The sequence below is a fragment of the Pelmatolapia mariae genome, linkage group LG12 (assembly GCF_036321145.2).
Source record: "Pelmatolapia mariae isolate MD_Pm_ZW linkage group LG12, Pm_UMD_F_2, whole genome shotgun sequence".
Lineage (NCBI taxonomy): Eukaryota > Metazoa > Chordata > Actinopteri > Cichliformes > Cichlidae > Pelmatolapia > Pelmatolapia mariae.
This window is the reverse complement of record NC_086237.1, coordinates 36,229,520-36,252,829: the sequence shown is the minus strand read 5'-3', so window position 1 is coordinate 36,252,829 and position 23,310 is coordinate 36,229,520. Positions and strand designations below refer to the sequence as shown.

The following is a 23,310-nucleotide window of genomic DNA, read 5'->3' as shown; positions in this document are numbered from 1 at the left end:
ACTCCACCGTCCTCTCTGTGTCCCTCAGCCTCCACGAGACTCCGATCAAATATTTATAGTGGACTGCCTCCCCATATCAGCCTCACTTTGCCTCACTGGATTACTAGAGGCCTTGTTCTTTTACACGTATTCATACATTAAAAATGCAAGTAAAATCTACTCAAACTCACTCCAACATCCTGCAGGACAGCAGCGGACGGTCTTTTAATCTGTCCTGGACTGTGTTATATGAAGAAGATATTGAGGGGCTCTTGATTATAGGCATATCTCTCCATTAGCTTATTCCATTATGTGGGACTTCATGTGAATCAATGCCCATCCCTGCTTTGTTCTTGCAGTGGTCCATCTTGCATGTTTTTAATAGAAATTTATTAGTGATGCCTTTGATTTAATCTCTTCCTCCTCTCTCTTCTTGCTTCATGTGTAATTTATGGCAAGGTAAGGAGCACCCCTTGCTTCTAAACCTTTGGGTTGAACTAAGCTAATGTTGGCTCTTTTCAGATTTCCACAGCTATGCCTGGAACTTAAAGACATTTTTGGAAGATCCAGTTTGACTGGAAAATGTCGCCTTGGAAAGCACAGTTGAATACCTTCATCACTTCCACTCATGTTCTCCTTACTCTTCCTCTCTGCTCTCATATCCTCTCATTCTCTGCTAAGCCATCAGAGAATACGAGAGAATGAACTTGACACTATTTCTGACCCCATTTCTTCTCCTCAGTAACAACCGGCCTTGGGAAGGAGACTGAGGAAGAACAGCACAACAATTAAACATGCACATTCATGCCATCCTCACATCCCTCCAGATTACAAAGTGCTTATTTATCACTTCCTATTGCTCCCTTTTTGGCTGCTGAATATGCAAACCTCACTTCAAGCACAATATACTGAATCACTGAGGCAGAAAAGAAAAAAACGATGTAGTGTGCACACCCTATCTTCCATGTATTTTTCTCTCTTGATCTTTATCTTAATGGCTATTTCAAATGTGCTCTTATAAGGATACAGTTTAAATTTGGCATGGCCTGCAGTGGTCTTTGAAGTGACCGCTCTCTGTTTGGACTTCTGCTCCCCCAAAGAAATCAGCACATAGTCCGAATTCTCATCGACTTGAAGCTTCTGTTCACTCAGTGTAGCTGCTTTGGTACATGTTTTGAAATGGAAGTGGGGAAATCAAACAAGAGGTTGATGTTCAGAGAAAGAGGAATGAGGGAGAGAGGGAAGGAAAGAGGAAAAAGCAAAAAGAAAAGAAAAAACAGACTGCCATAAATAGTGTTTTATGTAACATGGCTGGATACTGATGTGATTGCATCTGATTAGACTTGAAGCTGCGCTCAGGCTCTTAGCAAAAAGTCACAGCAAGCATCTATGGAAGTAATCTGGCACTTTAACTCCCAGGTGATCACAGCTAGATTATTTATTATAAGATAGGCACACTATGGCAGTGATAATGTAAACATCTTTGTACAAGGTAATCTGTATGAGATCTATGTATAGCACTGACATCTATACTAAAGCAAAACAATATTTTTGAGAATCTTTTTTTTTCCAAAAACAACACAATTTGAGCATGTTTAAATATATTTTTAATTATATTTTTGCCTTTTGAGAAGGTAGATTTGTGCCTATATCATGCTCTAGCTATTGTCTTCAGAAGTAATTGAGTAATTAAATTAACTGAGTTAAGTGTTCACTTTGGTAAATTAAGACATCACAGACAGAAAATAATGTTCCTATTGTAAAATAATAATGATGATCAAAATAGGAACTAGGAAAGTCATAACTATGCTGTCCTGAAGTCATTTTTCTATCCTTGTGTTGGTGTTTACAGCTGTAAAATACCAACAAGCAAGAAAGTGCATTTTGGTACCAACTTTAAAGCTGTAGAATTGCACTAATTTGCACGTCCAATCTCATCATCTGGTGTCGTGTTAGTGTTAATCCTCTGTCCACATCCCCACAGATCCAGCCACAGGCTCCACTGACACCAGCAACCCAGAGTCTGGCTCTTACTTTGGAGCCCTCTGGGTGAACATGTAGCTATCTAATGCAATCAGACCACCTTACTTTCTGGGCATTAGCAGTGCAGTCACGGTAAATGCCCTGCGGATTGTCTTCTGTTGACTACACGCACTTTCCACTGTTGTAAAGGATTATGGGTATTATGCTCATCAGTGGACTTTTCTATAGTATCGTTCTTTCTTTCCTGCTTTCCTCCCTTACTCCCCTTGTTCATTACCCCTCATTAGAGAGCAGACTGAACACTAATCCTCCTTTAGGCCTCCGTGGAGTTCTTTAAGGCAGGGCTTATTGTTGGGTTTATGGCTGCCGTGTGAGGCAGCCATCTTTACTTCGACTTCCTCATGGCTTCAGGGAGACTTTAGCATGAGAATTCATGTGAAACAATGCAAATGGAGAATATTTTTATTTCACTGACAACAGCGTCTTTGTGCCAACTATTCTTAAGACAAACTGATGTGAAAATTACATATTCGGAAAATTTCTAGTCTGTCTGTTTGTAGCCTGTTTGAGTGGCTCAGGGATTAGAGTGGGCCAGCTTATAATTGAAAGGTTGGTAGTTCGATTCCCCGGCTCCTCCGCTTTATATGCCGACGTCTCTTTGGGAGCAATACTGTTCCCAAGGAGACGGTGAGATTTGTGTGGCTGTTTAAAAGCATAGAACTAGAGCTACAGCCGCCTGGTTCAACTCAGCTGTTCATCGAAGCGGTCACACCCCAACCCTGAAGCCTTAACAAATGAATGAGTAAAAACAAAACCCAAAAACCTTCCATCAAGGGGGAAGCTATATATAAAGACCCAAACTGTTTTTTGCCAGGCTGTAAGCACATTGTTGACTAATATAATGGTGGGCATTTAACATAAGAGTCAATGGGGATTGACTGGTATTTAAAGCCAACCTCAATGACCATCTTTAAGTACTGGTTTTTCTGCATTGGCTTAACTTTTATCTTGCCACTTTGCAGTTTGAAAAACTACCTTGACCTTAGTATTAAACATCTTTGAGTTGTTGTGCATTCGTAGTTCTATGTAAGCCTTATTAGGAAAGCTTGGTTTTGACATTTAGATGTAAAAACTAATGTCTTAGAAGGGACTTTACTTTTCAGGCAGTCAAAGAATTCAGTTTTACTGATTACAGCAGAGCATAATTTGAGGTACATCCTGTTTTGAAATTGGGGGAAAAAAAGATCAAGGCGAGTTGTTTGACTAATAGATGAATCATATACGCATACTGTATCCATCCCTAGACTCTAGTAAATTCAGGAGGTTGTAGTTGTTTAGCTTAGAGTCATTTTGTAAAAACACTTTTTTTTAAGTTCAGTGTGCAAAAGGTTCCCTTTCTCTTTCAGCCTCAGGCAGCCTTTACTTATCATTACTCAGGTCAGTAAAGAACATTATTTCAGTCAAATCCAAGTTATCTCTGAAGGCTTCAATGTAGGCTAAAGATGTAGCTCATACCAAGAATTGCGGAGAAACATGGAGTTGTTATTGCTACACCTTTAACTGGTTGTTTTTCCCTGTTTGTCATTGCAGCAGCCAAGACTTTGCTCAACAAAAAGGCAGATGTCAAGGTAAGGGGCACACTCTTACTTCTCTACCTATCTCCTTCCTTGACTTTTCTCCTTCCTTATATTTTCTGGGCTAGAAACTCTGCTTCTTCTTCCTCTTCCCCATTTTATCTGCTTGATTGTTCATTTCTTTCTTAATCTTGCAAGTCTCACTTTTGCTTACAGTGTCTTTCTTGTCATGTATGTTCTGTCATTGGATGTTTGTCTAGTGTTACATGTAAAAGTTGTGTTTTTTGGCTTGAGATGTTGTGTATCAGAATGAGAGCTGCTGGATTTTTAAGTTATTATCTAATTATTTTATTAAAGTCAGTGGCCCATTCTGAATACACATCTGTACACACATCTGGATGTGTATCTACATGTATGCGAGTCTGTGTGTGCCATGCGTATCAGCCTTCATGCCACTTGCCAGTGCACAAGCCTCGAGTAGCGCATCCTCCTGAAAGGACCTCTTATTTTGATTTAGCATTATTTAGCTCATTGCCACCTCTCCATCTCCATTATTAAATCTAACCATCTGTCAGCCCTTCACATTTTGTTTTTTCATCACTTCCTCTCTCTCTCATCCCTCCATTTCTGCTTTTTGCTCCTCTTTCAATGCTTCTTTTTCATCCTCACCCCATCTGGTCTTTAACCCCACATTCCTGTTCATCCATTTAATGAAGATCTCTCACATCCCACGCTCTCACATGCACACGCTGCAGTAGCACATCCCACACACAGCTATCATGAGTGTGTCTGTGTGCGCCACGTACATGCAACGTGCTATTCATGCTTCTCAGCATTATACATTATATTAGGCAAAGGTTTGGGCACATGCACGTGGACATGGAGGTGTGTGTGTGTGTGTGTGTGTGTGTGTGTGTGTGTGTGTGTGTGTGTGTGAAAACATCCCATTTGTTTATCAGCTTGAAAAGAGACTGAACGTGCAAACGGGGCTGTGAGCATTCCTGCAAACAAGTGTGCGTAAGCGTGGGTGTCCATGCGTGTGTTAAACTCATGTGCAGCATCGAGTGTCCATGCGTGTGTGTATGTATGGATTTGGTGTGAGTGTGTGTGCATGAATGTCGTTCCCCCCCCCCGTTCCTCCCTGCGCAGTCGGTTCAGCAGGGAATGTGACTCCGGTTCCAGGAATAGCTGCCAGTCTGGACCCTGGAAACTCAGACGACAGAAATAGACGCTTACTTCCACTGCGGCGCACTCATTGCCTAGCAACAGGCTCCCCACACACTCGCCCCAAACCATTTCTAAAGGCGTCTTCTTCATTTGCTGCCGTCCCTGCTTGCCTCCTTTTTCTCCCTCTTCTCTTGTTTCTTCTTATAATCTCCAAATGTCCTTTTGTTCCTTTTGAAACTCTGAGCTCCTCTCATCGTCTTCTCCTCTTCCTGCTTTTTCTCCCGCTGGCTCATTAATACCTAATGACACCTGACGCTTTTCAGTTGTAGCACCTGTCCAGTGCAAGCAAGCGGTCTCTCTCTGGCACTGGTTGTCCACCACCTTTCACCTCCTTCGACGCCAGCTACTGCTCAGAGGAACCAACATATTCTGCATTTTAAACAGTGTTGTTATATCACACACTGTTTATCCTTATTAAGTTTACACTAGTTATTATATACACAATGTGCAGATTTCTTTAGATTAAAAGCTGCAAAACAGTTTTAGAAGAATGTAAAATATCAACATTGAGAACATTTATTTTGGTCTCCATTGTTGTGCCGATAAATTATTGATGCATTAATGCAACATGTAACAACAAAATTCAAGCCAGTTGTGATTTTAAATTTAAGATGAAGTCTGGGAAACCACTTACATAATAAATCTTGCAGTTCCTTGTCATGCTATTTTCTTACAGTGCCATCTTCCCTTTCACTGTCCCCGAAGCAATAGGTTGAATTTTTGCCTTCTGACTCTTCCATGAGCTGACTCCTCTTCTAATTTTCTCTCTCTGAAGGCCTTCGCTTCAACCACTGCTCCTTTCACTTCTTTGAAGGAGCTGCTCCTCCTTCTGCCTTTTCTAAGCTGTATAGGAACTTCTTCTCTTCACTTGTACATCAAAGTGTACAGCTTTTGGTTTATGCTGACAAGTTAAAGCTATTTTGCTCTTTGTTTTTTAATTTCATTTTTTTTGACAGTACACTCACTTGTTGTTTTTTTGGTTACTTTATTTTCTTCCCCATCCCTCCTCCTTCTACCATCTGCTCATCCATCAATAAATCCATGCATCAATTGCCTGAGGACAGAAACGCAAGTCCAGCTCTACTGTCCAGTATATGGTGAGCATGCTATTTATGCATTTTGCCCTGTCACTTCTTTTTTGGTCCATCCCTTATGGTCTCCTTTCTTCCTTCTGTGTAATAGAATTGAGACTCCCTTCCTTCACTAACTTTTTATTCTGTGGCACAGTGGGTGCCGATTCATAAATCATTTTTATTCAACAGCAGTCAGATGTCATGTAGGCACTTCTTGTTAAAAATGCTCTGGTGTACACGAGGTAATGCATTTTACATGACGGCAACAGCAGCACCTTGTTAGGAGCTACAGAGGCTGAGTAGCTTCAGAGCGCCAACAGCTGCCATGTCACATAAAGAAAATGACAGCATATACAGAAAGTTATATTTCATTGACAGAAAAAGCCAGGAACAAGTCACAGCAATGGTCTCACTCGCTTGATTGACAGGTCGGGATGATCCTTGCAAAGTACGGCGTCACGAGAATACTCTGAAAACGTAATGGAAGCAGGGTGTTTTAGTTCCATCAGAGTTACTCCAGGGATGTTGCTCCAGATCTGTCAGGCACACACTTTTAGAACGGAGCCAGTACTTGTAGTTTTGAGACAGAGCCCTTGAGTTTAACAAGGTACATACTTCAAACAAGAGTAAAAGTATAATTATTTAATCCTCCACCTCTAAGAACGGTATAGTTTTCACCTACTACGTTGAATCTGTAACCTATGCTGACCATTCACAGAGCAGATGCTGCAGCAGCCGGGTGGCAAACGAAATTCCATAGAAAACATGTTGAATATTAAATATTGTTTAATAAGGGTTTCATCCAGTGTGTTACAAGCCCAGCAGCCCACCTGGCCTAAGGTGACTCCCCACCGAGGCTCCGGAGTGAAGTTAGCTCAGGACTCTTATTAACCTACTGTTCCTGTTAGCTATACTTTATCTATTCAAAAACAACTTTGGGGAAAAAGCTATAATAAGATTACAAATGAATAAAGAACCAGGCAAATATCAGAACCTAATACTGTTCAGCTGATATTCATGCACTAATGTCCAGTAATTACTGATTACAGTAGGCTAGGTCATTGATTGCTGTGGCTCGGTTCCCTCTCGCTGTTACAGGCTGTAAACGGGAAATCAACTCCTCACTTCACTCGTTACCCACTGTGTTTGCAGAGGCCAACATGCATGTGCATCAGAATTGGCCATTACAGCCGATCAGCATACTTTACTGTAGATAAACATTAGTGTGCAATTTTTCCAGTGTACTACTCACAGTGTATCAATGTATTTACTGCCACATTAACCTGTGAGCATGGCTGTATGAGGTTTAAGAGCAGAATATACAGTATGTGGTTCACATATGCCACTGAGTTCTCCTCTGCAAATGTAAAAATAGACCAGTCTTTTACTTTTAAGCAAGGCGCGCATGTTCCTTTTACACAGAAATGGGTCAAAAAGTGTTCCAGTTTTTAAATTAAGCTTCTGGTATACTGGAAATGACTCCAGCATGTGCACTTATTTTGTCAGTACCAGCTTGACTTTACACAGTCTTAGGTAGCGTTTAGATGTTTACTTATTTGTTTTAAACAAACTTGGGAGAAAAAAGAAGGTTTATAGCACAGTACTGCATCCAAACGCTGAAGACACGATCACAAAACAACAGCCTGGCTTTGCCTGACTAAACACAACATGCAATGCTTGTTAAAAAAGTCTGATCTAGGGCACATACACTCTGTGAATGGTCCACGTACCCTACATGTTCAGTGTCATACTTGGAGGATTTAAAATAAAACAAGAATTTACATAAGAATATTAAACCACACAGAATTACTAGTTTCAGTTCACTTATTTCTGACCCATAACTTCTTGCCCTGCCGTTACGCAGAAGGAACCTTTTTTCTCTCTCTGATCTTCTGATCTGGCTCATCCTTTTTATTTATCTACCACACTTGTCATCTCTTCTGCACCTTTCCCTCCTTTGTTCTTCCTGTGCCCATCCTGGAAACCTCGTGTGGATACTTTAACCCCCTTTTAACCCTCATCTGTGGTTATAATTGTCTGTGATCACTCCTGATGTCCGGTGTTCTGTTTAATAATTTAGAAATGATCTAATGGACATTTTGCTTTCAAGATGGCAATGATTGGCAGTCGTCTCCACAACTGGCGAGCCGTAGCACTGCTGTCATCATTCTTTCTTTCTTTTCTTTTTTTCTTCAATGCCTCCCTGAAGTGTTAGCAGTTTTCTCTCCGCAAACACACATGACGTAAATGCTAAGGCCCTGAGTTGATACTGCAAACACGCTCTGACTAAGACGGCTCACGATGGTATCGTTGCTTTGAGGAATGCATTTCATCGTCACAAAGGCAGCGGAGTGACAGACACTTTGTTTGGTGTAATTTGTGTGTGAGTGTGGAGATTTGTTTGGGAGTGGCTGTGTGTGGATTACTGTATGGGTGCTTAAAATTTCTATATGTCAGCTTATTGTCAGCTTACACCAGCTTTTTCTTTCATTGCTGTTTAGTGCGTGCTTGCATTATGTGGTGTTTTCGCACCATATGTGTGCTGGCATCCTCTCCTCTTCTCTCTCCTCTCCTTTCCTCTCCTCCTCTCCTCTCCTCTCTTCTCGTCTCCTCTGAGTAAGCCCAGTGGCTTAAAAAATTCATATTATGGTAAACATACACACCCACACACACACACACATCAGTCTTCATCTTTCCATCTTGAAAGTCAGTGTTAAACAGTCACCATTACAGTCACTCTGATTCAACGCTGCTGCAGCACCAAACATTTCGTTTTATTGAATCTTCTGGGCTTGTTTAAAATGTGCACTTTTAAATTCTCATATTTTGGGGAATTGTGCTTATCTAATTAATGTTAGGTGGAATCATTCACTTGCTTGGCAGCACACCAACATCATGCCATATCTTAGCCAAGTCTTAATAGGGGATTAGGTAATCCTCCTGATTACTTAAGACCTCTTGAAATTTCACTTACAAGCAAGATTGCTTGCATTTTACTGTATCAACTCAAATAATTACGATTGACGTAATTGTAGCTTATTCACTGTCACACCCAGGGCTTGATCCTTTGTAGGGTTTAAACTGGATATTTTCCCCCCAGCAGGACTACAAATGTAATGTAGATTCAATGCAAAAATAATTTAGATCAATCTACGCTCCAAAGAGCCGGCCGCTCTTTGATGTTTGATCTTCAAAAGAGCATTTCATCCAGGCTTCTAAAGGTGATTCACTACGGCCAAACGGCACAATTGTATCATCTCGATGTGGAATCCCAAGCAGGGGAAGTCACTTGTGACATCACGATGATGTCAGAGTACCCCTCAGCCCACGGTGTCACCTGAGAATTACAGATCAGTCTTATACTCAGAATAATCCCTTCACAGTTGCTGCGTCTGCCTGCCACCTTCAGGCCTCACTGGGATGCACACCTACATTTATCCGACTACTTTGCTCTGATCCGCACGGTACAAATTAAATAAATGTAACACAGAACAGCAGATAAATTCTGAACGATGAATATCAAAATGTTGCATTGAGTTTTTTCTGAATGAAAAGACAAATCCTAACTCTTTACCTTACATGAGAGCCACTAAGGTGAGACCCTTGCAGTTGATTCTGTCAAAGAGACATATATGTGCTGATTCCAAAAACACACAAGCACAAGCATGGACACGCACTCACAAGCCCACCTCTTGCTGTTGTTAACACTCTTGTTGTGTCTCCTCCTTTTCCTTACCTTTCCTTTCCTTTCCCGCACAGCCCCAGACAAACAGCACCAAAAACAGCATAGTCACCAGCCCCAAAGGAAACATCCCTTCACCCGCTCTGGTATTTATCTCCTAACCCGCCCTTCACCTGTGTGTTTGTGTGTGCCCGACTTCCCGCCGCCCTTATGTCCTTTAAGACCCTTACCTTCACCCTATCCCACACCTTTTCCTTCACCTTTGTGTGTTTTTCCTTTCTGTCCATTCTTGTTGGTTTTGTTTGGTCTTTATCGAGCCACTGAGATGGCCAAAGCAGTCGGGTAGGTCGTAAACCAGCAGTCATGTCAGGAAGCATTTTCCCACGCCAGGTGGGAATGCTTTGTGACTTGGACTTGGGTTGATAGTCTACCGCCATGTTGTTTTCTCTGTCAGTGTAAGTTTGCCAAAGACAAATAGACAGCCAGTGCCTGCAGGGACTGTCACTGCGATTTACCCCCTTCCTCCTGTATTGAAGCTGTCCCCCACTGTGTCAGTCCAAAGGTCTGCAGATTGTCCTTCCAGTGAAAAAAATTACACCCGTGGATTTTAGAGAATTCCTCTGTAAAATTGGCTGATGTTTTGGAATAAAAACCTGTAAGCTTAAAAGACCCACAGTACACAGTCTTGTTTTTCAGCTTGTGAGAAGAAACATGTTTGAACTAAATCCAGCTACTCTCTTGCCTGTGGATTTGTCTTTTATGTCAAAAAATGATGTTAAGTCCATTGTCAAATAGTTGGGAAAATTCAGCGATATTGCGAGTGAGGTTTTCTTATGGAACAGAAATGGGGAGTTCTAGTTTCCCTTTGGGACTCTATATTCTTCTGATTACTATACATACACAGGGCAGCAGGTTGGCTTTATGTTCTAGATGGCACACTAGTAATCTCACCAAAGTAGATATGTAACACAGCAGTAAGTGAGCCAGTACCATTTAGCATCATGTGTAGTCATATGAGCTTTCTTTTTCCACAACAGAAAGTTTTTCTTTTTGCCAATGTGTGTTTTCTGTTTGACTACATGTGATGCTAACTTTAGCACTCTGCTTGGCACATGTACAATGACTCACATTCAGGGTTTGAAGGGAAGTTTACATTTACGTGTTTCAGAGTCTTTGTGGTAGTGTGGGTTCAAGCATGGGGGAGAGGTGTTTATTGCTGATCCTTGAAGGGAATAGAGAGTAGGAGGGCGGCTGTGATAATCGCACTGTTACCAGGGACTTCATCTAGTTTGTGTTCAGCCATTTGGTGCATTATCTCCTTAATTACAGCAGGGGACTGACATTCTTCCCACCTGGAAGCAGTAGGCAGGTGGTGTTAAATCCACATGAATATATGTTTATATATATGAATACATTAGTGCTTCGTTTAAATGAATACCATCTAGAGTGAGAAAAGTGAAATCATTTAATTAGCTGCACAGCAAAAGCATCCCTAGTAAATCATCAGTGTTAATGTAGGGTCAACAGGGACATGTCACCATCGAACCCTTCCCCCATCTGATGATGCCATCAGCACTTGTCCCCCCTAATCTGCAAACCCCAGGTACTTTGTTCTCACTCATCGTCTTGTCCCACGTTGCCACCGGTGTCTGTTGCCCTAGGAGATGGTTGCCTTGACAACACCACCATCATCACCAGGGAGACAGCTGATGATTGGTCATCACAGAGGTGTAACTTCCTGGGGGGGGGGCTACACAGGATATTCTACATCGAGTGACAGATCCTAGTAGAGGGAGAAAATATATCTGTCTCCAGTCTGAGTCATCAGCAATCAGTGGCGACTGTGTGAACTTGAGAAGAGGCAAGCCTTTGAGGGTTTCAAGACAAAGGTCAAGTACTGGTGTAAATGTAGTAAAACTATAACTGTTATAGCAGAAAGTGGCAGAGAAAGAGTACAGCTTTGTACCTCATGTGGTGATTTGCAAGCTGCAGTACAAGTGCCAAAGGAGATACTTCTGCAGTATCGAGGTGGTACGTGGACAGAATTGCACAGTGAATCTGAAAAACAAAACAAAAATTGCAATGTAATTTAGGGGGCTTTTTTGTTTTTTGGTGGGTTTGAACAGCTTTTATCAGAAGATAGCATTGATAAACAGCAGAAAGTGAGGCGCTAGATAAAAGCACTTTAAAGGATACAAATAAAATAATCTTAATTGTATTGATTACCAGATGAAATAATAGAAAATGGAAAAATATATAGTAATGAATAATTGGTTATAAGGAAACTGTATGGCAAGCAGTTAAACTTAATTCTATATAGAGTATGTATAAATATACTGAAGCTGAAATGATTGATAAAAAGTTGCAATTTATTAGCTAGACGTAACTACAAGTAAAATGGTTAAAATAGCTAAAAGTATAAATGAATAAGTAAAATTGCTAGATTAAGACTAGCTGGCTAAAGTGTAGCTAGCAGTGGAAATGGCAGGTTAAAAATAAGCGATTGGAAGTGGTCCCTGCACGTAATGAATAGTGTTTAAATGGAGACCTATACCTAAATGGTCATCATTCAGAAATGGTAAATTGAATGCTTTGAGTAACTGGTGAGGTGAGAGTGGTTTGGGTCTGCCTGATAGGGTTTGGGGGTATGTCAGACTGAAGAAAAGTTGGGAACCACTGCCTTGCTGTACTTTAAGAGAGCTTAGTTTCAGCTTGAAGTTTAGTGGGTGTTGGTATCAGCAAAATTAGCATGACAAATTGTTATATGGCTAATCCTGTTGAGTGATTGAGCCATTTCTTTGCACATAGTCCTGAACAACAATAGTTGTTTCTGATTAAATTCCCATTCAAAAAGGACCCTGAAATGATGCCAGCGTCTGCCCGGCAGTGATCGCCGTTTCTGTTGAGACGAGTGTGAAAGAACAGAATGACCCGTTTTCATCTTGTGGGGCATCTGAGTCTTTCTGCTGGGTATGCCAATGTTTTGCAAGATGTTGAGGCCTTTTTTTTTTTTTTTTAAATCTGTGTCACATCACATTTTATGCATATTGAATGAGCTGGCTGATTTTTGTCATTATGCCTTTGTCCCTTTCAATTTGCTATTTCTGTGTTTTGGCATGCATTTCCATCTTTTCAGGCATAGAAAGCAGTTTGAAATTATGCATGCACAGCAGGGTGGTGCAGAAATAAGGAGTACCCATGTAAACAAAAGCCTAGATAAGTTAAGGTTCAAAAAGATGTCACAGCTTTGAGTGCAACTCTATGCCATCTCTTCCCTTAGGCTGTGTACTTACTCTGTGTATGTGTGTATTTGCACTTGTATTACTTATGTTGTGGGGACATATGTAGAGCTGTTTATATTACGGGGACTCGCCTCCGTTTTGAGATTTTAAAAAACAGGTCATTAGATTTTAGTGTAAGGATGTAGGATAAAATGATGGTCGCAGTAGTTGGGGCGCATTTTGGGTCAAGTCTTCAGGAAAAGAAAAAAAGTCAGTGTCTGAAGTGATGCAAAAAAACACTGTGTGTGTGTGTGTGTGTGTGTGTGTGTGTGTGTGTGTGTGTGTACAGGCAACAGAACTGACTCCAAATTACAGTTTTCAGTTCATCCACCCACTCTATGACTTTGGAGGATTCTCCCCCTCTCTTTTCTGCCATCCTTAACAAGCACTTTCTCTTCATACAACATTCATGTCACCCTTTCTGGTACACTTGGTTCATTTATATTTACGTTTATGTCAAATTCTGCTCTCTTCCTTTCCCTCCCTCTCTCTCTCTTCCACTTTTTCTTTACTTGCTCTCTTTTATTTCATCTTCCTTCATCTCCCCTCCTCATCTTCCTCTTCCTCCAGGAACCTCAGACAACTGTCATCCATAATCCGGTGGACGGGACAAAGGTATACGTCATTCCCCAGTCCAGACCTCTTCTTTCTCCTCCTCTGTCATTCTCCTCCTCTTCCTTATCTTCTCCTCTCCTTTGATATTTCTTTTCATGCTGCATCTGTGCGAGTGCAACATGGCTCTGTGCACTTGTCTATGTGTGTAACTAAATATTAATCTCAGATAAAAGTCTGTCTGAAGGGAACAGGTGCTAGGTAGCGAATGTTGTTTACCCCAACAACCAAACTTGTGTTAGTCTGCCACCAAGGGGGACCTCAACACACGCATGTATTAAGATTAAGGGAATTCTAACTATACTTAATGTCTATTCAAGTGAGAATAGTGGCAGTCCTTATAAGCTTAGATGTCATGTTTGAGCTCAGATGTTATATTTTAGCCAATGAATGGAACCTGAGACTGGTGTCTTTGGATCTTTAAGACTGTTATATTAAGCATTGTAATTTATTTATATATATATGATATAGGTAAAACTTTTTATTTGTATTATACTGACTGATGGTGTTTTGTGGTACCCTCTCTTACTGTCCTATAATCTCTTAAAAGTTGCTGGTGTAATCAGTGTGAATGTGTATGTGTTTATAGCTTGTGCATGAACATGCATGCCTTTGCAGTAAGATCACTTCCTCATAGGCATGACTGAGGTGTTTTTCCCGAGTTGTTATACCCAAAGTGAAAAGTAGCAGAACTTTGTTTGAAAGAGATATTCATGTTTTTTAATAAAGCGCAGTGATCTTTTGATTGTGGGTCAGTTATGTGTGAAATACAGTACATGACTTTGAATTCCCACTCTCCAAGCTCAAACACAGGCTATGCAGGAAGGCGATGAAAGTATCTGGAAGATTAGTCTTCAGTGCAGTTTATGTTTTCACACCCGCCTGGTTTAAAGAAGCACACTTGACCTCTTTAGCACTTACTCACTCAGCTCTGTCCATCTGGCAAGTTAAGTTTGATAGATTCTGGACTTTGTGAGCCAACAATAAAGAGGAGTCGAGATCAAATAAATGTGAGGCTTCAAAATGTGACCCGAGAAATGAATGTCGCAAAAGAACAAAGAAAATAAATTCACCATATTTACACAATGAATAGTTTTCAAAGGAGGGTCAAACAAAATGAATAAGATGCAGAATGACACAGGAAACATCTCAATGATTCAAACCAAAGAAAACAAACTGTAGGCGTAATCACACTTTTAATTATATTTCAAATAGTTGACAATCCTTTCCACACTTCTTTCCTTCGCGTTCACATGTACACAGTTTTTCTTTTCGCTCTTCCTCTCCGGTCAGGCCACCAGCTGCTCTTTAAAAGGCTATGTATGAAACCACTTTGGTGCTTTGTGCTCGTGATGCTGTTAGCACACGTGCATGCCTCTAATGAGGTCACATAGTCTCTCAACTCTTCATGCAGGGGAATTTAGGCCCATTTAATCTTCTAATTGGAAATGAGAAACTCCTCCTCTGGCAAAAGCCTAAGAAGAGGGAGACAGCCAGCCAGCCAGCCAGCCAGGCAAGCAGGCAGACAGGTAGATGATTAGATTTGAGGGATGCAGCCCCTGATTAAGATGACAACATATCGCCCTGTGAGAATCTGTTTTGTCTACTAGCGTTATTGAAATGGAAAGCATTTTCCATTAAGTTTCTGTCAGTTTCAGCATGATATAAGCGCTCCCACTGAAGCAAAGGCATCATATGTCCACGTACACACATAGGACGAAGCTGCAGGAGCTTTGGCTTGAGTAGAAGAAAAGAGGTTTGAGGGTAAAAAGGTTAAATATAGACTGACACTTTTAAGTTTTTGAATTGTTAATGCAAAAATAAGTAAACAAATAATAGTTACAAAGGCTGGATGATAGTAACTAATGTATTTGCAGTTGATTTTGTGTTTTGCTTATGAACTAAATCCACAGTAAGTAACTGGTCTTGGTGTATTTTATGCTGTCTGTTTTGGGTTTGTAAAGACATGACATGGCACCATAGGGTGCCCCCTGCTGGCCAGTCTTGTGTCTGTGTAAATCAAGTCTCATTGCCCTTCTTGTGACGTCCCTCTTCATGTGCATTCAGCGCGAATGTGTGCCCTATCATTGCCGAACCTTAGCTAACTGTTTATCTCTGATCTCCAGGAATCGTCGGACAGCAGCAACACCACTGTGGAGGACGAAGATGTGAAAGGTAAGACTGCAAATAAAAGGAGAAGCTGTTTTTTCCGAATGAAAAGTCACAACACTCCAGGGGTCTTGACCAGTTTTGGATCATCACTTGACATTTCCAGGCTTTTGTTTGTCACTGCAGTCAGTCAGTGAACAACTTGTGTGACAGCTGAACTTAATGTGCATCTAGTAATCAAAAATTTTAGGAGCCAGAAATGTAATTTTTTTTTTAAACAACAGAAACACTAAAACTGTTCATTACAAGTCGATGACAATCGTGTGACAGAGCACTTTAATGGAATATGTTGGAGATTTGGCTGATTGCCTTTTAGTTGTTAAGTTCTCAGCTTTATAATGGGGGATTTTGACAGGCTCTGTTATTGCTCTTTAGTTGCTGGGAAAATGGATTCTCCTTGCGGTGAAAGCTGCTCTTTGTTACTGACATAATTGTACCTGAATGAATGCCTCTTTATGAAATTGCTACAATTTTTAAAAGCTTAGAAATTACAGTCAAATGTACTGAGGGTCTAGGGAGGCTCTTAATACTTACATGCTCTGCTTTGCATGAGCTTCTCTTGTTTATTAGACTGTATTATCACGAGCCTTGGGGCAGAAATGTTTTTTTGATGCCAACTGCTGACAAACTCTCATGCGACCGGCTTTGTCTTCATAGTGGCTTCGAGTGGAATGAAGAGCGTAATGACTGGATTTATTTAAAATTCTGTTGCTTTGCAAAAGGCTGAGCAGCACATGCTATATGTACTAAAAGGGTTATTGTTTAAAAAGAGTCCTATATGCACATCATGTGTGGTGCACATGCAGTAGATGAGCTCTAATTTAGTCATCTGGCTCACATCTAACCTCTTACTGATTCCTCACGGAGCTCTATAATGAAGACATGTATGGTTATGATTTTGTCTGTTTGAGATGTGAGACGAGGGCTGTGAAATGTAAGAGGCCTTGTAATGCTGTTGTGGTTTGGCTCAAAAGTGTTTGGCTGAAATCTTAATACTGAGGAGCACACACCCCTTAAATACCAACATGCCTGTGTGGGGTGTCAGCTTTTGGAGCTGTGTAGTTGTGGCATGTGTAGCTGTGTGTGCGTGTGTCACTTGGCTAGAGTTGCGAGAGAGGGAAAAAACACTCTTTCAAAGGCGTATCACACATATCAGCAAATAACTCCACAAAGTGTTTTTGTGTCTAGCCTTTTGTGTCCACTCGGTGTGTGTTTTTGTCTTGTGTTACTGTGAAAGCATAATTTCAGCTTATCTATACCAACACACTCAAACACCCCTGTTCTCCACATCTCAGCTGAGTACAATGCATCTAAATCGGGTCATGAATGTCTCATTTTGGTGCCAAGCATACAGAACAGGATGTGCGCTTCCATCTCCTCCTCCTCATCATCCTCCTCCTCCTCCCTATAGAGGTTTTGCTGCTATGTCACAAATTCCCTAGCAACCGCAGAAGAGCCATCATGTAGGTCTCTTAGAAAAAAATGTTGGAAACAGTACTCCAAATGCTTTTATTATAGTTGCTTATTACCTCTGCCAAGGAAGCGATGTGATCAGTACAGGGCGTTTGCCAGCACAAAACTTGCTCAAACTTGCTGGATTTGAATTAAAATTTTAGCACCAAGTTGGGAGTGATTAGTGTTTTGAGTTAATGCATCCTAAAAGTTTTTCAAAAGAAGATTTAACCTTTTCTTCATATATTCAAAAATACCTATTAAGTTGAAATAAGAAAAAGTTGGGAGACATTGTCTCGATGTTCTCGAGAAAATATCAAAAATTGATCCTGATCCAGATATCCTCCTGTCAGGAGATCGGTTCATCCAGAGGTGTGCAGTTTTGGATTCATGTTACTTTGATGGCACTGAAGTCAATTAATGTGTTGTACTAAATGATACATGAAACTAATTTATGATTGAGACTATAAAATCAGTAGAAATGTGTTTATTGAAGTCATAAATCAAGCGAGAATTAATTTTATCATACATTTCTCCAGTCACTCTTTTTATAAACAGAGGTGTTGCACCCTGCTGGCTGTCAAGAAGGGTGCAGGTTTAGTGTCTATAAATAGCATTTTTTCTTTTTAATCTATCAGTTTTTAAAAAAAAAAAAATGATGCAGTTCCAGCTAATTTGGTCTTTTGGTGCTTCGATTCATTTATCTGAAATCTTTCAGCGAACTGATTGGAAGTATTTCTGTACTGCACCTTAGTCAAATTGTCATCCAATGTCAAATGATGTGCCTAAACGTTAGCATTAAAACAAACGTTATGAAGGTAGGGCATCTTGAAAGAACATTGTATCGCCTGGAAAAACTTTATGCACAAAGGAAGTACTGTATACTACTGTACTTTTCCTGCATCATCCCCCTACTCTAAATTGGAGCGCCACCACCCCACCCCTCTGGCAGAAGTGGAGGGGGCTAGGACACCTTTGGATGGAAGTCTGGGCTAAAGGGAGAGGTGTCTAAACTTAGCACCAGTGGCAGGAAACAGAGACGGAGCTCCCAGAGAGGTGTTAAAGACAAACCGCTCGGCTAGCGCCACCCTTGGATAGCAATAGTTTTAGGGCTCTTAGGGAGCTAACACTCAGATTGCTCAGAGAAAACTACAAGAACCAGGTGAGTGTGGCGTGTTTGGTTGGAGGAGTTTGTCTATCGCTTGGCTTTATAGGATCTTCTTGTGAGGTCAGTGCTCGACAGCTGGCTTGTAACCCAACACCTGCACTGGCCTTCAGAGCATCTGAGTACATATCTGTTCTGTTAGCCGCAATAAGTCTGTAGAAGAGAATATGTTGCATGCAGCTTTCTGAGGGCTGATTGCTTTTTTCAGTCATTAATTTACATGTTATTGTGTCAGAATTTGAAGGATTATTGGGTGTTAATTTAATAGTCCCAGTATTCTTCTTATTTGACATCTGTTGAATTAACTGACCATCGCTGGAATATTTCTGCTCTGCACTTCCGAGATATCGCTTGTCAATCACCCACTGTTGGTTGCACACTGACAGATTTTTCTTGGTTTTCCCTCATTATACTTGGTTTCTGTACTTAGCACAATTAATTTTTAGTGATAACAGAAAAATGTCAAAATTATTGTTGCAGAAGGTGTGGATTGTTTAATAGTTGGTCTGTGAATTTCATGTAATTGTGTTTGAGTGGGTGTACTTCCAGTGGCAGCAAATTCCTTGTTTCCCTGCAGGGGCCTTTTCTTTCCCTCTATTTGTCAATGAGTTGTTCGCGTGCCAGCTGATTAAACAGACAAGCGATAATGAGTAACATCCAACTCTCGCTCATTATCATCATGGCCATCACTGTTGTCATCATCCGTCCTCTGCTTACTGGCAAGACTCCCATTAAAGTCTCAGTAAAACCTCTCATGCAGCGGCAGCCGCAGTTGTAAATCCTGCCAAAATGGAGTCATTAACTGAGATAACGAGAAAAAAGCTTTTTTTTTCCTCTTTTTTTTTTTCTCTTGCTCAATCTATTGACAGACGGCTGTGCCAAATAGTAGCAGTAATTTTTCTGAAAACGTAAAGACAGACTGCGCTCATCACATTCATCTGCCTCCTTCATGCCATCTCATATGTCGTTCCAACCGTTCCTCACTGGGACATTTCTGTGTTTTTGTGTGCAAAGTATGAATATGGCTGTCATCTCTCTTGTGATTGGTGTCACTCTATATATATGTCTGTGTATGTGTGTGTGCGTGTTAGGGAAGAGCTTAGACAACAGCTCGCTTAAGGCGCAGTCCAGCACAAGCTCCCAACCTGATAGCTCTCAGAGCTCCTCAGCTGCTGTGCACTGTAAGTCAGCATGGCCGCCAAATGCCTATAACGCATTCAAAAAGTTGACTAAATCCCTTTCTGCGTGTTTTGCTTGTATTAAATACAGTCCTCGCTTATATTAAAAGCATGCATCTGCTGCTGTGTAGAGCCACTAAATCCCTGCAACGCCTTGACTTAGACAGCCTTATCTCTATTTCTGCATCAGTCTGAAATTAACAACTTAAATACAGAAAAGGGAAAAGTTCTGTAAACCACCAGAGTGCTCTATAGCATATCGCTCCTCTACCATCCCTTCCTCCCACTTTGTGCCACCTACACCACATGGGATTAGGACAACTCTTTGTCTCCCTCTATTGGATGTTGATGGAATAACAACACAGTGCGACTGCTTTCCAGTTCTTGGCATGAACCCTGTCTTATTTTTCTTTCACTGTCTTTGTTTGAGTTTAACTTTGTCTTGGAGAGCTCTGATAATGTAGTCAGCACCTTAGCGCTACTTCAAATGATGTGTCATTTGATATATTCATGTAAATAAATATCGATCATTTTTTTCACATTAGTCTGAGAGGACTGCTTGTCTTAGTGCTCACCTAGACAAACTTTCATTCATGCGGTTACATTTAAGAGTCATTCCTCATGTCCCTCCGTTCCTAAATTCAGCTGCCGCAAAGTTCGCTGACCTGCTGGGCTCAGTGCGTAGGGGATCAGGGCCCGTAGCTGACGGAGAAGGGAGAGCCAACACTCCACCTCCCTCTGCCCTCTCTGCCCCCTCCCCTCCACACACCCCGGTAGTCCCCATGCAGAGTAAGTAGAAAAGAGCAACAACAGACAGAGAGAACTAAATGAGAAATATATGTATAAGTTAGCATCTTCCTCTTGCTCTCATTTATTGCCAAGATGATGCATGAAAAGATGCACTGATACTGATCTGATTTTCATGTGCTATTTTGGGAAAGATGAGGAGGAATTTTAAAACTGCTGTTTTTTCACAGCTGTTTTCTGGATATTTCTGCAGCCCCTTTAACAATTTTTAAAATAACCTTTATAGTTGCAGGAGAGATAAATAAAACTTATCCATCTAAAGCTACCTCGAAATGCAGTCTCAAAATATATGTAGTGCAAATAGGGTTTTTTAATTTAAAAATGTCAATATTTATTGCATAATCATCACATAGTATTACTTTTGTATCCTGACATGTTTTTAGTTCAGTGTTACATTCTTTTAAATTTGAGCTTTCTTACATTTCATACATTTAATTAATTATTTAAATAAATGTGCACTTTAACGTGTCAGACTGATGATAAATTATTCTTAAGACTTTAAATGTAATCTTGCTGTACAAAGGCAGCTAAACCTTGCAGATCTATGATGGTCTATCTATGATTACCTGTAAAATTACTCTGTATAATTTAAGTTCACTGTACTGTTATAGTGAACTATAGTTCCTGAAGGGATTTCCTTGTTTATTCATTCCTTTCTTCTCCTTGTCTCTACCACCTTCTGACAATGTTTTTAATCTGTTTCTATGCGTTCCTCCATCACCCATCCACCCATCCATCCATCTTGCCTGGACTGCACTCAGTGTCTCGGCTCACAGACCTGGTAAGCAGCGTTCGCAGGGCGCCGGCGGCCCCTGCGCCCGAAGTCGATGCTGCGCCGGCGCCGGTACCTAGTGCCAGGCCCCCCCCTCCACATGCACACACCACTTCCCCACCTCCCCCTCACTCCCCCTCCAGCCCTCCCCTGTCTTCCTCCCAGAGTGAGTACTGAGTGAGCCAAACTCCAACCCTGCGCATGGTATCCAGTCAGGAGCCCTTATCAAATGACGTGTTAGGATTTCACAGGGCGCCTGTTTGGTAGTTTGTGTTCTGATTGTGCGAACAGGTGTATATGGAGTGAAGTACTTTGTGTTTAATGTGATGCACTTTACTTCTGAGCCTTATTAACCTCCTGTGTGCTGCGCCACAGAGAGCACCGCTAACAGCACAGGGAATCTGTGTGTGTTGACTCACTGTTATGCCCTTAAATATATAGGTGACACGGTTTGTGGTGATATAAAGAGAAGCCTGGTGTGTGCTCATATTAAGTTGTGTTTGACAGTGTCCAGGATCACATGATCACACGGCCTCTTGTATGTGTCTCTGTGGCGTGTATGAATTAACCTGCTGCTGCTACACTTTGCTCTTTGATTTATTTTCTGTTTTTCTACCGTAGCTGGTGCGCTAACTGCCTTTTCCTGAGCATCTGTTAGGTGTAAATGAGTTAAAACTGTGTTTAAATGAACTGAAGTTAAATGAGCTAACATTGATGGCTCTTGTGTTTGCCTCTGAATAACTTTTGCTCGTACATGTTCACTGCAGCACGCAAGCAAGAAATTATCAAGATAACCGAACAGCTGATAGAGGCCATCAACAACGGAGACTTTGAGGCATACGCGTGAGTCTCTTTTTGTATGTACTATGTAGTTTCTGTTGTTTAAAGTTAGTGTTTGGCATCTTTAACATGCGCTCATGTGTCCTCTTTAGTAAGATCTGCGACCCTGGACTGACTTCATTTGAGCCGGAGGCCCTGGGCAACCTGGTAGAGGGAATGGATTTCCACAGATTCTACTTTGAGAACCGTAAGATTAATAGATACATTTGATGAAAAGCATATTTGCCTAAACCACAAACCGAGATTAATACAGACGAATACTCCACGGCAGCGCTTACATTTACACTTGGATAAGTGTGTACTGGTAACACAATATATGCTTTTGTATGTTTACCTACTTTTTTCCTGCTTCCTGGTATTGTGAATTAATTTCCATTGATATAACTAAATTGAATCATCAGTAGTAACACTGGTCCTGTCATTATTGTAGTTGTGCCATCGTATTTGATGACGCTGTCCTCATCATCCTCTCAGTTTTGGCTAAGAACAGCAAGCCGATCCACACCACCATCCTGAACCCCCATGTGCACCTGATCGGCGAGGATGCAGCCTGCATCGCCTACATCCGCCTGACTCAGTTTGTTGACGGCCAGGGTCGGCCGCGGTCCAGCCAGTCAGAGGAGACTCGTGTCTGGCATCGCAGAGACAGCAAGTGGCAGAACATCCACTTCCACTGCTCAGGCGCACCAGCTGCGCCACTCCAGTGAGGTATGGACTGAGTAAAACCAGAAGGCTCTGTTATGCTCATTTCCAGTTCCATGTGTATTTTCTTGGACCTTACCAGTGTACCTTTACATGATTGATAGTTTAAGTTAAAAAAGGATTTTTTTTAAAAACTGCATCTTGGTGCACCTCCTGGGCTCTGAATCAAGCTGTTTCTCTTACTCTAAGCCAAATTCCTTGTGATTGGCTGCCCCTCATAAACGTAAAGTTTAAACAGTAGATGTTCACAGCTCTCATTGACACTCTCTTTGAAATAATGCAGAGCCAAGAGCAGAAGAAAAGTATTGAGTACTTAAAGCATTCCTGAGCTTTTTGCTCACCTGTTATATGCTGAACCTGTTATGCCAAAGTGAATTGATATCAGCACCCACCTATGTATATTTTCAACTTGTAATAAAGAAAAAGCCCCTTAATCAATTTGCTATGAAATCTGCAATGAACAGCCTTTATATAACCAGACTGATTTTTTTTAATCCTTGGGTGCATTTTGGTTTGTTCTCTTTGATTGTTTATACTGTTTAATAGTAGAAAGGGTAAACAGCTTGGCTATTCTAAGCAAAATCAGCTGCTTTTATAGTCTGTACTTTATATCTGAGAGCTGTCTCTCTGTACTAAGTCGTTTTGACACATACAATCCAGCCCTGATGTTTTCCAGGACTTAGTCAAAAGAGGTGCATGTGAGAATCCACATCATGTCAGATTTACCGATGTGCAAACTAAGCGCAGTGGCGTGATGTGTGCTGCTTTCTGCACGCTCTGTCCAGGCAGCTCCCTCTCTGGAGTATTTTCATTA

At 41.2% G+C, this 23,310-nt stretch overlaps 1 protein-coding gene across 26 annotated transcripts in view; it reads left to right on the top strand.

Annotated features, from left to right (window-relative positions):
- The window catches only part of LOC134638406 (calcium/calmodulin-dependent protein kinase type II subunit beta), a 76,632-nt gene that overhangs the window by 47,907 nt on the left and 5,415 nt on the right, over positions 1–23,310 (top strand). For 4 of the 26 annotated variants that reach the window (XM_063488974.1, XM_063488964.1, XM_063488965.1 and 1 more), the window contains 7 exons: positions 3,556–3,590; positions 9,596–9,664; positions 13,370–13,414; positions 15,538–15,586; positions 21,722–21,797; positions 21,887–21,981; positions 22,269–22,502. In XM_063488974.1, coding sequence (XP_063345044.1) covers positions 3,556–3,590; positions 9,596–9,664; positions 13,370–13,414; positions 15,538–15,586; positions 21,722–21,797; positions 21,887–21,981; positions 22,269–22,501 — 602 coding nt within the window. In that variant the 3' untranslated portion in view covers position 22,502. Of the gene's footprint in view, positions 1–3,552; positions 3,591–5,827; positions 5,861–9,595; positions 9,665–13,369; positions 13,415–15,537; positions 15,587–19,288; positions 19,379–20,020; positions 20,165–20,943; positions 21,121–21,721; positions 21,798–21,886; positions 21,982–22,268; positions 22,503–23,310 lie in introns of all 26 variants that reach the window. The other 22 variants (XM_063488978.1, XM_063488966.1, XM_063488991.1 and 19 more) reach the window with 12 other exon arrangements.